The following is a 13,993-nucleotide window of genomic DNA, read 5'->3' as shown; positions in this document are numbered from 1 at the left end:
GTGGTAGTAATGATTGCATCTGCGAACGCTCTCAAAGAATTAACAAATGATACGTTGAGAGTTTCATGCTCAGCAAGGGTAAAATCAATTGTTTGATCGTCACTAGTTTGACAAAACCTAGTACATAAACTATGACTATCAAAAAAGACTTAACCATATCCCAGAAGGACGACTTTGACAATACAGATATCAATATAATTTTTCTTTAAAGTCTATTGTGGCCCAACCTTACAACAAGATGTCCGAAATCGCCTGTCCAAAAACAGGGTCATTTTGCCATGACCAACCTTAAGTTCTCCCAGCTATGAACTTTGTGATTAAGACCTTGTGTAATAATTGTGACCTAACACACGCCAACACATCTGCGAACGTTGGAACAAAGAACCGCGATCGTCAAGGCATTTACGTGGACGACCTTGTTCAATATAGATATCAATATAATTTTTTTGAACGTCTATTGTGTCAAAATTTTACAACAAAATAATCAAAATCACGTGTCTAAAACAGAATCAGTCGCATATTTTGTCTTGACCAACATAAAGTTTTCCCAGCTAGAAAGTTGTAATTAACACATCATTGTGTAAACAGGTTGACCTGACATACGCCCAAACAGTCGTATCTACTGATTGTATCTGCGAACTTTCGAACAAAGGACCCGACCTTTAAAGGAACTTTGACTTTTCAGCAGAGCAGAAAAATAAATTAGAAGACCAAGGACATGTCATATACTTCTGAAAAGACCATTGTGTTCTTTTGAAGGACACGCATGTTCGTTTCGTTGTCCTTACCTTACCTGTAACTTGTCCCTGTTGGGCCGATGGGGAGAAAGGACGTCCGCTAGGACGTCTTTATAGTTTTATTTTTGACCTCTCTTTTTGCCCGTGTTAACCTCATCCCTATCCATTCTTTGATAATCTTCTACCATCGGTCTAAAATCCTTGCCTTATAACTTTGAACTGTGTTAAGTATGACGATCTTGACACGAGTGCTAGTCATATATATCAGTTCATAAAAGTTGTAAGCGCGGTGACTTGCCCTGTGCTTGACACCGCCGGCCAGCAAGTTAGGAGAGGGAATTTAACTGGTCTTACCTGGTTTGATGGCAACATGAACGGAGTCGGAAGGTTGCGTTTTGATGGTTCAATTAAGAAGAGTTAGTAGTTCACCGTGATTACACATATGCCGCCTGATTCTACTGACTAATGCAAGTCCCGGTACAGTTCTTGATTGTGATGAAAAGCCTCCTCGTGTGGAATCTTGAAGTTAGTCCGAGTTGTATGATTAGTTCAAAGTTCGGAGTGGATGTCGCAGTAATCCAAGTTGAATAACGATCCAACAATTGTCCTGTATCCTGGTAAATGCCTCCAAAGTCCAGATAAGTACCTTCAAAGTCCAAATAAGTACCGTAAAATCTGGTCAATTCTCCCAACCTTTCTGACCCAGTCCTTTATCCTTTCTTGACTTGTTTTTCTCCTCCCAGTGAAGAGCCTGATTTCTTCCTGCTTGTCCGGCAAGGAAGTCCTGATTTCTTCCCCCTGTGGGAAGCCTAAATCCTTCTTTCTCCCTGTGAGAAAGCCCTGATTTCTTCCCCCTGTGGGAAGCCTAAATCCTTCTTTCTCCCTGTGAGAAAGCCCTGAGCCCTCCTGTGTTGAGAAGCCTGTCCCTCTCTTCTGAGTGAGCCTATTTTCTTTCCATGTGCTGAGGTCCCTAGAGTCTATCCAAACACGTGTCCTAGATTTGGCGGGAACTTGCCTGTATCTTATTAACATTTCTAAAGGCGGCAAATTTAAGAAACATTGGCATTTACACTGGCCCCCAATTGCCGACTTAAAGGCAATTTCTACACTTTAGTTTCCTGATGCCAATGCTATACATTATACAACAATATAGTTTACTTTGGTTAGTAGTAGAAAACATGCAGAATAAAATTCCTTAAAGTCCAAATAGGGTATTCTAGTTCACTACGTTGCAGTTACATGCATTATAAACTCTTATGATACTAGTGTCCGAACGTAATCCTCCTGGAATTTCAGGTTTCTAGTCTTCTCCTTGGTCTTCTTCCAGTATTGGGCATAGCTTGTCTATCGGACGTTCTAGGATGTTGTGCTGTGTTTTGACTTTGACATGTCGGACTAATCCTTCGCTGCCACGCACTACTTCTACCACTTTACCCAACGGCCACTGGCCTCGTGGGTTGTTCTCATCCTTCAGGAGCACTAGATCTCCCACTGTGAAGTTTCTTCTTTGTTTGCCCCATTTTTGGCGTCCTTGTAGAGTGGGTAGATACTCCTTGACCCATCTCTTCCAGAACAGGTCTGCTATGTACTGGATTTGCTTCCATCGGCGTCTTGCGTACTGGTCTCCCTTCTCCGTTAAGTTGGGTGGAAGGTCCGTCTTTGACTTTAGCGTCAGGAGATGGTTTGGTGTCAGGGGCTCTAAGTCGTTAGCTTCCATATTTGCCGTTGTTATTGGCCTGCTGTTTATCATATATTCCACCTCGCAGAATAACGTACCCAAGCCTTCGTCGTCAAGTTGATGACCTTTGCTGACAGCATACAGCACTTGGCGTACGGTTCTGATCTGCCTCTCCCAAACTCCTCCGAAGTGGGAACCTGAAGGTGGGTTGAATTTCCATTCTATCCCCTTCTTTAACATACTTTCATGCATCTTGCTGGTGTTCCATTTTTTGACCTCCCTCTTGAGTTCCGACTTTGCTCCAACTAGATTTGTACCATTGTCGGATACAATCATCCTCACTTGTCCTCTTCTTGCGATGAATCTCCGCAAGGCATTGATGCAACTATCTGTGTCGAGGGAGTCTGCTTTCTCCAGGTGAACCGCTCGTGTCGTAGTGCAGGTGAAGATGACTCCATATCGTTTTACAATACTGCGGCCTCGTTTGACTTCGAACGGGCCGAAGTAGTTACGCCCACGTTGGTGAACGGTGGGTTCTCTGGTATTACTCTGAAGGACGGTAGATCCGCCATCTTCTGTTCTCCTGTCTTGCCGTGATGACGGCGACAAGTAACGCACTTGCCGATTACTTGTCTGATTAGCGAGTTAACTTGAGGGATCCAATAGCGTTCTCGCACTTTGGATGTCACATAGTTCCTCCCCAAGTGTCCGTTGTCTTCGTGGATTTCTTGAATCACTAGCTCTGACACTCGGGACCTCTTCGGGAGCATCATTGGATGCTTCATCTCTTCCGAGAGGGTTGCTTGTCTCAGTCTCCCTCCTACCCTGAGGATGCCCTCTTCATCTAACTTAGGGTTCAGCTGGAAGATACTGCTGCAAGACTTCACTGATCCCTTGCTTCTTTGCAGGGACACTATCTCTTCGCTGTAGTGACTACGTTGCACGTGTCTTACTATCTCCAATTCTGCTCGTGCAAGGTCGCCTGTCGACAACCTTTGACATGTTGTCTTTCCTGGGGACTTACTCTTCTGCTTCAGGGCCTGTTTCACTTTAGCAATCCAAGCTACAGCTTTCTTCAAGCGATACCAGCTTGAGTAGTGTGCGATGAGAGCATCCATAGGGTTCTTGGACTGCATTGGTTCCTCTGTTTGAATGGCGTTCACTTTGACTTCTGGGTCCCTCTGTGGTGGTTCTTGAAGACCCTCTGGCAACTGCGGCCACTCGCTCTTTGGGCCCCACAGGAATTGTGGGCCATTCACCCATCTGCTGTTGTCAATGAAGTCTTCAATTGATTGTCCCCTCGACGCGTCGTCTGCTGGGTTCAAACTAGACTCCACGTAGTGCCATTGCTTTGGATTTGATGCTGTCCTTATTGCTGCTAGCCTATTGGCCACGAATGTATGGAATCTTGTGGTCTCATTATTTATGTATCGCAATACTGTAGTACTGTCGGTCCAGAAATGCGTTCTGTCCACCTTGAGGTCTAACTCTCTCTTGAGCATTGAGTCCACACGGACTGCTACCACTGCCGCATTCAGCTCCAGTCGTGGTATGGTGACCTTCTTTAGCGGAGCGACGCGGGCCTTGCCCATAAGCAGAGCACAGTGTACTCTGCCATCTTGGTTCTCCATACGTATGTACGAAGCTGTTCCATACCCTGATTCACTTGCGTCTGCGGAGTGATGTAGTTGCACTGAGGTAGGGTCTCCAAATCCGACCGGTTTCACGCACCTGTCTACCTCAAATCTGCGACTCAGCAACGGTAGTTCTGCCTCCCATTTTTGCCATGACTTGACGTGTTTCTCTGGGATCCTTTCATCCCATGTCTTCTTTTCCCTGCACAGGTCTTGCAAAATCAGCTTGGGATGCAGTGTAGCAGGAGCGATCAATCCCAGTGGGTCATACATCGAGCTTACCGTTGACAGTATTCCTCTCTTTGTTGCAGGTTTGTCTTTGTCGACGTTGCGAAAGCCCAACATGTCTGTCTGCACATTCCATAACATACCCAATGTACGTTCTACTGGCATCTTGTCAAGGTCGAGATCCAGGTCCTTTACTTCCTCCGACATCTCTGCTGTTGGGACGGTCTTGAGTACTTCTCTGCTGTTGCTAACCCATTTGGTGAGCCTGAACCCTCCCGTGGCGCATGCTTCTCGCATCTCATTTGCAAAGCATTGTCCTTGCTTCTCTGTTGGCATAGCCTTGAGTAGATCATCCACGTAGAAGTCTTCCTTGAGTGCTTTTAGCACTTCTTCGTTGTACTGTCCTTTACAGTCCTCAGCTATTCTCTTCAGGGCATAGTTTGCACAACTTGGGGATGACGTTGCTCCAAACACGTGTACTGTCATACGATAATCTTCCAGCGGTTCGTTTATGTCACCCTCCGGCCACCACATGAAGCGCTGATAATCCCTGTCCTCCGACGGTACTTTAACCTGGGAGAACATTGCTTCTATATCCGCCATCAAAGCCACTGGTTCCTGTCTGAACCGAGTTAACACTCCCAACAGCGTGTTGGTCAGGTCTGGACCCTGAAGAAGCTCTTTGTTGAGTGAGGTGCCGGCGTATGAGGCGGCGCAGTCAAAGACGACTCTTATCTTTCCCTTTTGAGGGTGGTACACCCCGTGATGGGGAACGTACCATACCTGTCCATCTTCAGCCTGTAGTTGCTCTGTGGGTACCTTCTCTGCGTAGCCCTTGTCTATTATTTTTTCCATGAACCGGGTGTACTCTTGTTGGAGGCTCTCATTTCTCATCATCTTCCTCCTTAGGTGCTGGGCTCGTTGTAGGGCTACTTGCTTGTTATTCGGCAGCTTGGGCCTACCATTTTTGAATGGTAATGGTACTTGATAGTGGCCATTGTTTTTGTTTGTTCCCTTTGACACGATGTTCATGAACCTTTTGTCTTCAACTGACATTTCTTTCTTATCCTCTCTGGTTTCGCTGAAGTCATTGTTGAAGTATTCCGTGAGTTGCTGCTCAAGGGTGATCCTGTTGACATTCTTATCGTCACTGGCCCCCCTTAGGGGCCCATTTACTGACCATCCTAACACGGTTCTGATTGCATATGGTCCACCATCTATGCTGTTGATTACCTGCCAGGGCTCTACAGCCTTTGGCACATTGTTGCCAATAAGTAGGCCTATATTGGCATCTATTTTGGGCACGTCTACGTCCTTGAGATGTGGCCAAGCCTTAAGGTCTTCAGTGGAGATGATGTTATCCTTTGAAGCTGGAATCCTTTCCTGTGTATAAGCAGTGGCGATTGAAATAACGTTCTCTCCCGTTAAGTTCATGACCTCCAGGTCATCCAGGACTTCGCTTTGTACTGCTTTAGTGTCATTAATTGTATTCAGCGTCAACTTGGTTTTCCTGCCACTTGTCTTCAGCTGATCCTTTAAGGACTCGGTACAGAATACCACGTCGCTTCCTGAGTCCAAGAAAGCATATGTTTCGACTGTGATATTTGTGGTCTTGCTGCGGACCTTCACAGGAATTATAGGTGGAACTCCTTCCCAGCTGCATTTGGTGCGCAGTACTTGTCCTACTGCAGCCGTCTTCTTGGGTACCGTTTCAGCATCCCGATGTAACACCGTGGGGTGAGATCTTTGACACCTCTTACACTCTGCCCGCTGCCTGCAGTCCCTCGCCAGGTGTGATGTAGCTTTCAAGCAACCAAAGCACAATCCTTGGCCTTTGATGTACCGCAGGCGTTCGTCTATTGGTTTAGCGCCGAGCACCCTACAGTCACTCAGGCAATGATTGGTTTTCGCACAGTACAGACAGTCACCTGGAGACTCAGCTTCTGCATTGTCCGTTGCCCTAGCTACTGCTAAGCTTGAACCTCTCCGTGGTCCATACTTCTGTTTGGAGCTAGAACCTTGGCTCTTCTCTCTGTTGTTGAGGTCACCAAAGACCTCATTAGAGACCACGTCCTCTTCTTTCTGCACGAAGGTAGCAAAGTCTGAGAATGAGACTGGACGCTCTTTAATTATCTCATGGGACCGTCTTCTCCAGCGTTCTCTCAGCTTGAAAGGAAGCTTTGTCACCAACAACTTCAGGTTGCTGTAGTGGTTCAACTCCTGCAGGTGGTCCTTCCCTTCCATAGCATTTCCGCATTCCTGCAGAAAGAGCGCAAACTCCCTCAATGCGTCCTTATCTTCTGGCTTTATTTCTTGCCATTTCGATACCTCTCTGGCATAGGCCTGGCTGATCTTATATGATGTGCCATACCTGCTTCGCAGGTATTCCTTTGCTCTTGTGTAGCCTTCTTCTGGCGCCATAAGTGTGCAGCTGCTCACCAGCCTCCTAGCCTCACCTGTTGTGTATTGCTCTAAATAACCAAGACGCTCTTCTGCGTCTGTGGTTTTGCTTTCTATTGCATGCTTGAATGCTCTTGTAAATCTGGTGTACTGAAGCGGGTTCCCATCGAACGCTCTGATGGTTCGAGTTGGCAGGCTGGCCTGATTATTATGGTCAATCATCAGCTTGGTGACTTCCGCTTGTTGGGACACCAACCCTTGCAGGAACTCCTCGGGGGTTGGACTCTTTTGCCCATTCCTGTCATGAAGCGTTGGGTGGAAATCCCTTGCCTCCGGGTTCAGGTTCCGGGAATCGTTAGGTGTTCGTCTAGGCTCTACAATTTCTGGCTTAACATTCCTGGTTCTCGGTACAGCGGGTGACTCTATTCCCTCAAATTCATCTAGCGCTTGTAGCTTGGCATCCTCTTGTGCCAACTCCATCTTCACTTCCAACATCTCCTTTTGTCTAGCCAACTCCATCTCCTCTTTCTTGATCTTGAACTCTCTTTCTTGTAGCTTCGCCCTTTCCTCCAAGGCCGCAGCCTTGGCAGTGAGCTCCGCTCTCCTGAGCTTGGCGCTTAACCTTGCACTCGAGGCTACACTAGATATACCTGAGCCCGCCTGTGATATGCTGTCAGAGGGCTTGACATCTTGTGCTTCCCTCTGTGTCTTAATCCACTCTTGTACCTCATCCCGGAACTGGTCCAGCTCTTCGAAATGTGGCTTGGCCCAGTTTTCTGTATCTTCATTGATCTGGTCGGCATCGAGAGTTGCTTGGTACTGACCATGTGACTCTTCAAGGTCAAAGTAGGCCTGCTGCCATTCCTCTAAGGCAACTTGTGCGCCAAGCAGCTCATTTTGTTCCATCAGTGCCCTTACTGCATTTGCCTTGTGTGTCAGTTGTCCTAGCACTGAAGACCTATAACTCTTCTTTCTCCTGCTGTCTTCCTCCAGGAGCCAATCAGCCTTTTTTGGGACCCTTTTTTGTAGCCCTTCTGTTTCCTCTTCTACATCTTCTTTGACCGTAGAGAGGCCCCTTTCTTCCCTTTTATCAGTCATTTTATTTCCTTAGCTCCGTTTATCCCCTTTATTGGGAGAAACAGCCTCTTTATTTGCTGTTCTACGGTAATGTAGTGACCCAGTTCTCCTGGCTTACACAGCAGTCAGGCCTGTTCTATACCACAGTTGTGCCGTCACTCATGATACCCTAAAACTACTAATTGTTCTGCTTGGTGGTATTTGCCGTTGGACGGAGGTATTCACGTGTGATGTAGTACAGTACGCTCTTGCCTAATGTCCTTGTACTTGACAGTTGTCTAAATTCTTCCGTTTTCAGAAGCATAAATAGACAATGGTAACTTCTTGCGACAATTAGCTGTTTTACGGTAAGGTGACCTGGGTCATGGGGTTCTTACACTTTCTTTCCTAGGCAAGATCATCAATCAACTGTGCATTCCAACATGTCAACTTGAGCGTATCACATAACTCTTTACTCAAGAAGCTCTTTGTTTCCTTGTAGAAAACACATGCAGGCCTTGCTTCGCAGTTCCTCAGCTTTGACAGATAAATTTCCTATGCTGACCACAGCCCATTTGCTGTAATTCTTGGAACTGTATACAATCACAATGACAGTTCTTCTTTTACTCGTTAGAGTCCTATAACCACTTTTACTGGCTCCAATCGACCGTAAGTTTTACTGTAACTTCCCGACAAGACCACAGTTTACTGTCTTGTCGTAGAACCAGTTTTTACTGTAAGCGCGGTGACTTGCCCTGTGCTTGACACCGCCGGCCAGCAAGTTAGGAGAGGGAATTTAACTGGTCTTACCTGGTTTGATGGCAACATGAACGGAGTCGGAAGGTTGCGTTTTGATGGTTTAATTAAGAAGAGTTAGTAGTTCACCGTGATTACACATATGCCGCCTGATTCTACTGACTAATGCAAGTCCCGGTACAGTTCTTGATTGTGATGAAAAGCCTCCTCGTGTGGAATCTTGAAGTTAGTCCGAGTTGTATGATTAGTTCAAAGTTCGGAGTGGATGTCGCAGTAATCCAAGTTGAATAACGATCCAACAATTGTCCTGTATCCTGGTAAATGCCTCCAAAGTCCAGATAAGTACCTTCAAAGTCCAAATAAGTACCGTAAAAACTGGTCAATTCTCCCAACCTTTCTGACCCAGTCCTTTATCCTTTCTTGACTTGTTTTTCTCCTCCCAGTGAAGAGCCTGATTTCTTCCTGCTTGTCCGGCAAGGAAGTCCTGATTTCTTCCCCCTATGGGAAGCCTAAATCCTTCTTTCTCCCTGTGAGAAAGCCCTGATTTCTTCCCCCTGTGGGAAGCCTAAATCCTTCTTTCTCCCTGTGAGAAAGCCCTGAGCCCTCCTGTGTTGAGAAGCCTGTCCCTCTCTTCTGAGTGAGCCTATTTTCTTTCCATGTGCTGAGGTCCCTAGAGTCTATCCAAACACGTGTCCTAGATTTGGCGGGAACTTGCCTGTATCTTATTAACATTTCTAAAGTCGGCAAATTTAAGAAACATTGGCATTTACAAAAGTTGTCTCGTAGCTTGTCCAACTTTGTTCAGAATATCCTCGTTTGTCATACACGCGGTTTATGTGAGTGATGTCTAGAGTTCTTTTGTTTTCATAACCGGCAAACCGCCTTTATACGTAACACACTAGATCTGCACAGCAGATACAAGCTCCACAAGGCCAGGCTGTAAGGTTTCTTCCACTCACACCGGGATGGAGCCCCCCTCCCCCTACTCTCATCGATAATTGATAGGGGCCTCCGACTTACGTCCCATCCGAGAGGACGTCCCTAACCGAAGCTAGGTACTAATAATTCTCATCCAGATCAAGTCAGGGAATAATGTAAAGTACCATTCCTAGGTGTACAACATTGGGGTCTGCTTGGATTCAAACCAAAAATATTTAGTTTAGATTCTAAGTCAGCAACTGTGAACGTTTTCACGGAATTAACAAATGATATGTTGACAGTGAACAGACTTCATGTGTTTTCATGCACAGTAAGGGTAAAATCACTTGCATGCACGTCACTAGTAAGACTAAACCTAGTACATGAACTATATGTCCATGACTATCAAAAAGCAATATACCAGAGGGGCGCCTTTACAACATATTTATCAATATAATCTTTTTTAAAAGGCTATTGTGGTAAAATGTTACAACAAGAAGTCCGAAATTGCCTATCTAAAACAGGGTCATTTTCCCTTGACCAACCTAAAGTTCGCCCAGCTACGTTCTAATTAAGTCCTTGTGTAACAATAGTGACCTGACACAGGCCAACATAGTGGCAGTAATGATTGCATCTGCGAACGTTCGAACAAAGGATCGCGACCTCCAAGGAATATACGGACGTTAATTGAGAGTGAACTAACGTTATGTGTGGGCATCCTCAGAAAGGGTAAAATAACATGCATGCACGTCACTTGTAAGACTGAACGTAGTATATGACCTTTAACTATCAAAAAGATTTAGTCATGTCAAAGAAAGGCGGCTTTCTTCAATATAGATATCAATATAATTCAGAAAAAAGTTTATTGCCACCAAATGTTACAACAAGATGTCCAAAATTACTTGACTAAAGTATGGTCATTCGCATATTTTTGCCATCACCAACCTAAAGTTTGCCCAGCTAGAAACCCTGTAATTAACACCTAACAATTGTGACCTGACACACGCCGACACAGCGGCACTGCTGATTGCATCTGTAAATCCGTGAACAAAGGACCCGACCTTGTAAGGAACATCAGAACAAAAGAACACATTTTAAGACCAAGGACATGTCATATACTTCTGATAAGACCATTGTATTCTTTTGTAGGACACGCATGTTCGGTTCGTTGTCCTCACCTTACCTTTAACTTGTCCTCATTGGGCCGGTGGGGAGCGAAGGCGTCCGCTAGGACGTCTTCATAGTTGTTTTTTTTCTGACCTCCCCTTCTCTTTGTGCCTTTGCTAAACTCATCCCTATCCATTCTTTGATGTTATCTTCCCATCGCACTACTATCCTTGCGTAATATCGCGCTGAGTAAGGTGTGAAGATCTTGACACAATTGTTGGCCATAAATATCCATTCAGAAAAGTTTTCATACAAGGGTCTCGTTGCTTATACAACTTTGTTTAAGAACACCCTCGTTTGTCACGCACGCGTTTTACATGAGTGATGTCTAGAGTGTGTTTGTTTGCATTACTGGTAAACTGCCTTTATCATTTATGCGTAACACAGAAATTTGTATATCAGGTACAAGCTGCATAGGGCCGGGCTGTGCGGTTTTTTCCACTCACACCGGGATTGACCCACCTACTCTTTTGATGATGATAGGGGATCCGTCTTAACGTCCCATCCGAGAGGACGTCTCTAACCGAAGCTAGGTACTAATAATTCTAATCCAAGTCGAGTGAGGGAATAAGTGTAAAGTACCATTCCCAGGGGTACAACTTTGGGGTCTGCTTGGATTCAACTCCGAAATCTTAAGTTTAAATTCTAAGTCAGCAACCCTAACCACCATGCCAAGTGCTAAAAGTTTTCCTACAGCGTCATGTTTCTATTAAATGAATCCGTCCTTTCTCTAAATTTTCGGTAATCAAGAACAAATAGCAACCTTCGTCATATGCCCCCTCAATACGAAAGACTACGGCTACCCTCGTGCACTGCAATGCCTTGGACTGGTAACTCTTGCAGAGAGAAGGGAGCAGCTCTGCCTAAAATTTGCAAGGACATTGCTCAAGTCTGAGTACAGAGACTGGCTGCCACCGACCAGGCTTCAGGTTTCAGGCCGCGTAACTAGAAACAGCAAAAAACTGTACTGCCCAAAGGAAGAACAAACAGATACAGAAATTCTCCCATCCCATACATGTGCAACTTGCTCAATAAGTTTGGACAATGATTCTCATCATGAGCAGCTAGCCGCTACCATTCAAAATGCCGTCAACACTCCCCTGTTTTCAGTCAATCGAAGGAAAAAACGAAGTGCAATTTATGAACATGTATACATCTTATTCTATTTAAGTGGAATATATGTCTGTGTTATTTATGCCGAGTAAGGGGAAATGTGGAATAATCTTGAAACTTTTCATCATTACTGCGAAATGTGCAAATTGTGAGTCTTAAAAGCTTTTTACCTTGTTATTTGTACATTGAATGTAATTCAGTGATCTCACTGCGAAGTTCAATAAAAAAATCTTAAATCTTGACTAGAAGGCAAACGATATCAAGGCTATCCCATTCAGCTAAACAGTACAGCACGCATCTATTACTTTCACAGTGATCTAGAGAGAACGTTGTAAGAAAATAAACCAGATAAAATTCTGGTGGCAAAAACCTGAGGACAATGCATCTAATGGCACAGTCCGATAGTATATACATAGAACAGATATCGACAGCAGGGCAGCGAAGTGGTCAATCGAACTTTCACAGGTGTTAACGGTTGGTGTAATTTGTTATCAATCCCGCATATCACGTCCCAGTCCCGGTGGAAGTTCGGTCATGATGTAGACTAATATCGACGTTTCGTTTGTGACCGGACGGAACAGGTAATGTCAACATAAAAGCGGTTTTTGCTCAGGACTTTGCTATATAGGGAGTAGCAACCACATGTAGGGCATGAGCTCGTTTATAATGCCAAAGTTTCTCTGTGATTTACATATACGACGTATTAAGCGCGGCCGGGTCACAGCGTAAACATGCAGCTACATGTATTGATACACTCGTATAACCTGGTATCAGCAACAAATTCTATTTCTTCCCAAATTACTGCATTTAGTAGTAGTACTAGAGTAGTTCAATGCAGATGAAGTACCGAGCAGAGAGGCTATGACATTCGCTCTTACTCTAAGGCCCCCATTCCACAAGACGGCGCTCTCGCTGCGACCTGAATCGAATTCGTCTAATCCTTGATTTCATAAGAGGAATATCATGCAAAATGTAAGGTATGGCTGAACACAAAACACACAAAGCGTAAAACAACCTATGAGATTCGTCGAGCGCTCTTTTGAATTTGAGGTCGCAGAGAGCGGGCGGCAAGAGCGCTGTCCTAGTGGAATCGGGACATTTTTATCACTTATAGCAGAAGAGGAATATTTTTCCTTGCGACTTACCTTCCGATAGATATGACCTGTACACTGAACGTTGTGTTTAAGACAGTGGCCTTCTTAAGAGCTGAGAGACTTCTGACTGATCTGATCTTAAACAAATCGTCCGATTTGACTGCCTCGCGGGACCGGTTTTATCACAACCCCAGAGCTCTTTTGTCAGTCAAATAGTGTGACCAATAAAGACATACTTTGTCCTTTCTATCCGGTCTTAACAAAAAATTAAGCGATTCTTGATGATTCGTTTTCAACTGAGAAACCATTCATTCAATGGTAATAAAAGACTCTCTGTACATTATGGACGAATGGCATGGCAGCTGTTTGTCTAAAAGGGCATCTGCTAGGAGGTGGAATGCTGATCGATCTGTCCTTGCATGAGAAAGTATGTGGCCCCCGGCTATCAAAAGAGCTTATTCATATCTGAGGAGGACGACTTGATTCAAAATAGATATCAACGTAATTTTTCAAAAAGTCTATTCTGGCCAAATAATTAAGCGAGATGTCTGACATTGCTTGTCTAAAACTGCGCAAATGGCATATTTTTTTTTGCCATGACCAACCTAAAGTTCGCCCAATGTTGTAATTAAGGCCTTTTGCAACAACTGTGACCTGAAATAGGTCGACTCAGTGGCTGTACTAACTGCATCTGTAAACTTAAAACAACGGCCCGACCTTTAAAGGGACGTTGTCTCTTCAACAGAACAAAATACCAAATTATGAAAGCAAGTACTTTTGAGAATCTAGAAGACAATTGTGTTCTTTTGAAGGGTACGCGTACACGTTTCGTTGTCCTTCAATTTACCTGTAATTACTTGTCCCTATCGGGCCATTGAGAGAAAAATGGCGTCACTATGTCCTTGGCATAGGTCATAAACATCGGTTCAGAAATGTTGTCATGTGGTCTCGCAGGTTGTCCAACTTTGTTTAAAAATATCCCCGTTTGTCACGCACGCGGTTTACGTGAGCGTTTGAGTTCATCAGGATCCACAATTAGCTAGACTTTGTTTCTTTGTTTGTTTACATAACTGGTAAACAGCCTTGATAACTTATGCGCAACACACTCGTTTTGTACCTAAAGTATAGGCTCCACTCACAGCGGGGTGGACCCTTACCTCTTTTCGATATTAATAGGCCTCCACCTTTATGTCCTATCTAAGAGGACGTCCC

The 13,993-nt window shown here is 44.7% G+C and overlaps 2 protein-coding genes across 2 annotated transcripts; both read right to left on the bottom strand.

Moving 5' to 3' along the window:
* Positions 1 to 1,021: 1,021 nt before the first annotated feature.
* Positions 1,022 to 5,449, bottom strand: LOC136438160 (uncharacterized). The gene has a single exon (XM_066432886.1). The coding sequence runs from the start codon at positions 5,331 to 5,333 to the stop codon at positions 2,880 to 2,882; it is 2,454 nt and encodes an 817-aa protein (XP_066288983.1). The 5' UTR covers positions 5,334 to 5,449; the 3' UTR covers positions 1,022 to 2,879.
* Positions 2,038 to 2,751, bottom strand: LOC136438724 (uncharacterized). The gene has a single exon (XM_066433636.1). The coding sequence runs from the start codon at positions 2,749 to 2,751 to the stop codon at positions 2,038 to 2,040; it is 714 nt and encodes a 237-aa protein (XP_066289733.1).
* Positions 5,450 to 13,993: the final 8,544 nt, after the last annotated feature.

This window comes from Branchiostoma lanceolatum, chromosome 7, assembly GCF_035083965.1.
Source record: "Branchiostoma lanceolatum isolate klBraLanc5 chromosome 7, klBraLanc5.hap2, whole genome shotgun sequence".
NCBI classification, from domain to species: domain Eukaryota; kingdom Metazoa; phylum Chordata; class Leptocardii; order Amphioxiformes; family Branchiostomatidae; genus Branchiostoma; species Branchiostoma lanceolatum.
Note: the sequence above shows the minus strand (reverse complement) of the source record. Positions and strands in the feature narration are given on the sequence as shown.

Bases quoted from the DNA above. Each gene is read 5' to 3' on its own strand.
- LOC136438724 (XM_066433636.1), bottom strand. From the start codon at position 2,751: ATGATTGTATCCGACAATGGTACAAATCTAGTTGGAGCAAAGTCGGAA.
- LOC136438160 (XM_066432886.1), bottom strand. From the start codon at position 5,333: ATGTCAGTTGAAGACAAAAGGTTCATGAACATCGTGTCAAAGGGAACA.